At 32.0% G+C, this 1,643-nt stretch overlaps 1 protein-coding gene across 1 annotated transcript; it reads right to left on the bottom strand.

The window, feature by feature from the left end:
- Positions 1-17: 17 nt before the first annotated feature.
- Positions 18-1,162, bottom strand: LOC117115751 (the record flags this gene model as incomplete). Its single annotated transcript, XM_033259678.1, has 2 exons — positions 18-738; positions 998-1,162. Coding segments are annotated over 2 exons (577 nt in total), but the record flags the coding sequence as incomplete, so codon positions are not given.
- Between the last annotated feature and the right edge of the window lie 481 nt (positions 1,163-1,643).

Here is a 1,643-nt window from a genome sequence, read left to right as displayed (position 1 = left end):
CAACATGCTATGTTTAAGCATCAATATTTAAAATACATAATTATACATGACACTTTACTCATAATATCTGTTATTTTAATAAAACTGAAAAAGACAACTTATCCTGGACTTAACACTTTCAAACTTGCACCATGCCCAAGAAGCACAATGACCATACTTGTTTAACAATTTTAAAACCTTAGATGATCCTGTCAGATGTCTGACAGTCAAACCAAGACCAAGAGACTTTGGAGTTTGCTTTTTTCCCTTTGATGTAAGGTACACAATATCTTGACAAATTGATAAAAGTTTCAGGTGGCTTTCACTTGAAACATCAACGTATGATGTCAGGGTTGGTTCATCTGTGGCACGACACACCAAGCAATTAAGTTATAGATTTGAAATGGAACCATCTCCTTGACTGCATCAAGGTTAATATCTTCAGCTGTTGGGGGCCATGGGGAACTCATAGTGGGTGAAGCTTTTATAGCATTATACACAATGGTACCTGCATTGTAAATTGTTCTTTGTTTTTCTTGATCCATATGAGACAATTTAGGCCTGATTTCTTCCGACTCATTTTCTACTTCTGAGCTGTCAACAGGAGATGATTCCTCCTCAGAGGTGGAAAGAAGATCCAGAACATTACCGGTAGTCAACTCCTCTGTAAACACCATCTCAGCTTGATTTCTACGATATGGTTTATGGAAGCATAACTGTGGAAAGTCCTTCCTTAAACGGTACTTAAGTTGATCAGTTCTGAAAAATATAAATTACATTATATTTAAATAAAATTCAAGTTAAAGTTTTGGCCTCAACACAAGAAATATTTCATAGTTTTTTTGCATGTTAAATTTACATCTTATTTACCAATTTGGCTATTAATTGCTTTTGCTAATAGTCCATTTACACATAATAATCTAACTATTTACTGCCATGGTTTCCTAATACTGCTATAAATAATTTCAAAATTTCAAATTTTTTTTTAATTGTGTTTTGATTTCTTAATATTTCTTACCTGTAATTTGTCATTTCAAGCCCTTCATGCTTTTTAACAATTTTTGAAAACAACTGAAGTAACTTGGTCATCCTTAAAATCTCATGGTTCTTGATAATTCGTTGCTGGATGATTATCTCAGAGAAAATTTTGTACGACTTGTCATATTGGTGGTCCTCATCGTTTCTAAGCAGATAAATAAGGGCAAATTGTTAGATTTTCACTCCCATCCGCATCAAAGATTTGGGGAATATTGATGCAGGAATAAAAAAAAAAAACATTTTTTACCACATTAATTATTTTAACAGCTTAAAAAAAAACAATGCAATTTTGTGACTGGAAGTATACTTTCTTTAAAAACCAATAAAATTAAATTATTTTTTACACAATATGTACAATATTCTTTGCCAAATAAAAACAGACTCTCCCCAGCTAACAATATTACGTTATAAGAACGTTATGATAACTTTACAGTTTGGTGATAAAAATGTTATTTTATAGAACCCTTATGTACATACTTACAACCTAATTTCACAACCTCACAACGTTTAAACGTTCTTACAACGTTGTGTGAAGTTTATTTTGTGACATACCTAACCACAACATTCGCGAACGTTATAAAAATGTTTTGTGTTTGCTGGGTCCCTCATCAATAAAAAAAAAACAA

This window comes from Anneissia japonica, unplaced genomic scaffold (assembly GCF_011630105.1).
Source record: "Anneissia japonica isolate Jap-2015-1 unplaced genomic scaffold, ASM1163010v1 scaffold136464_len1477_cov87, whole genome shotgun sequence".
NCBI lineage: Eukaryota > Metazoa > Echinodermata > Crinoidea > Comatulida > Comatulidae > Anneissia > Anneissia japonica.
The sequence above is the reverse complement of the archived record's forward strand: the minus strand, read 5'-3'. Positions and strand labels throughout refer to the sequence as shown.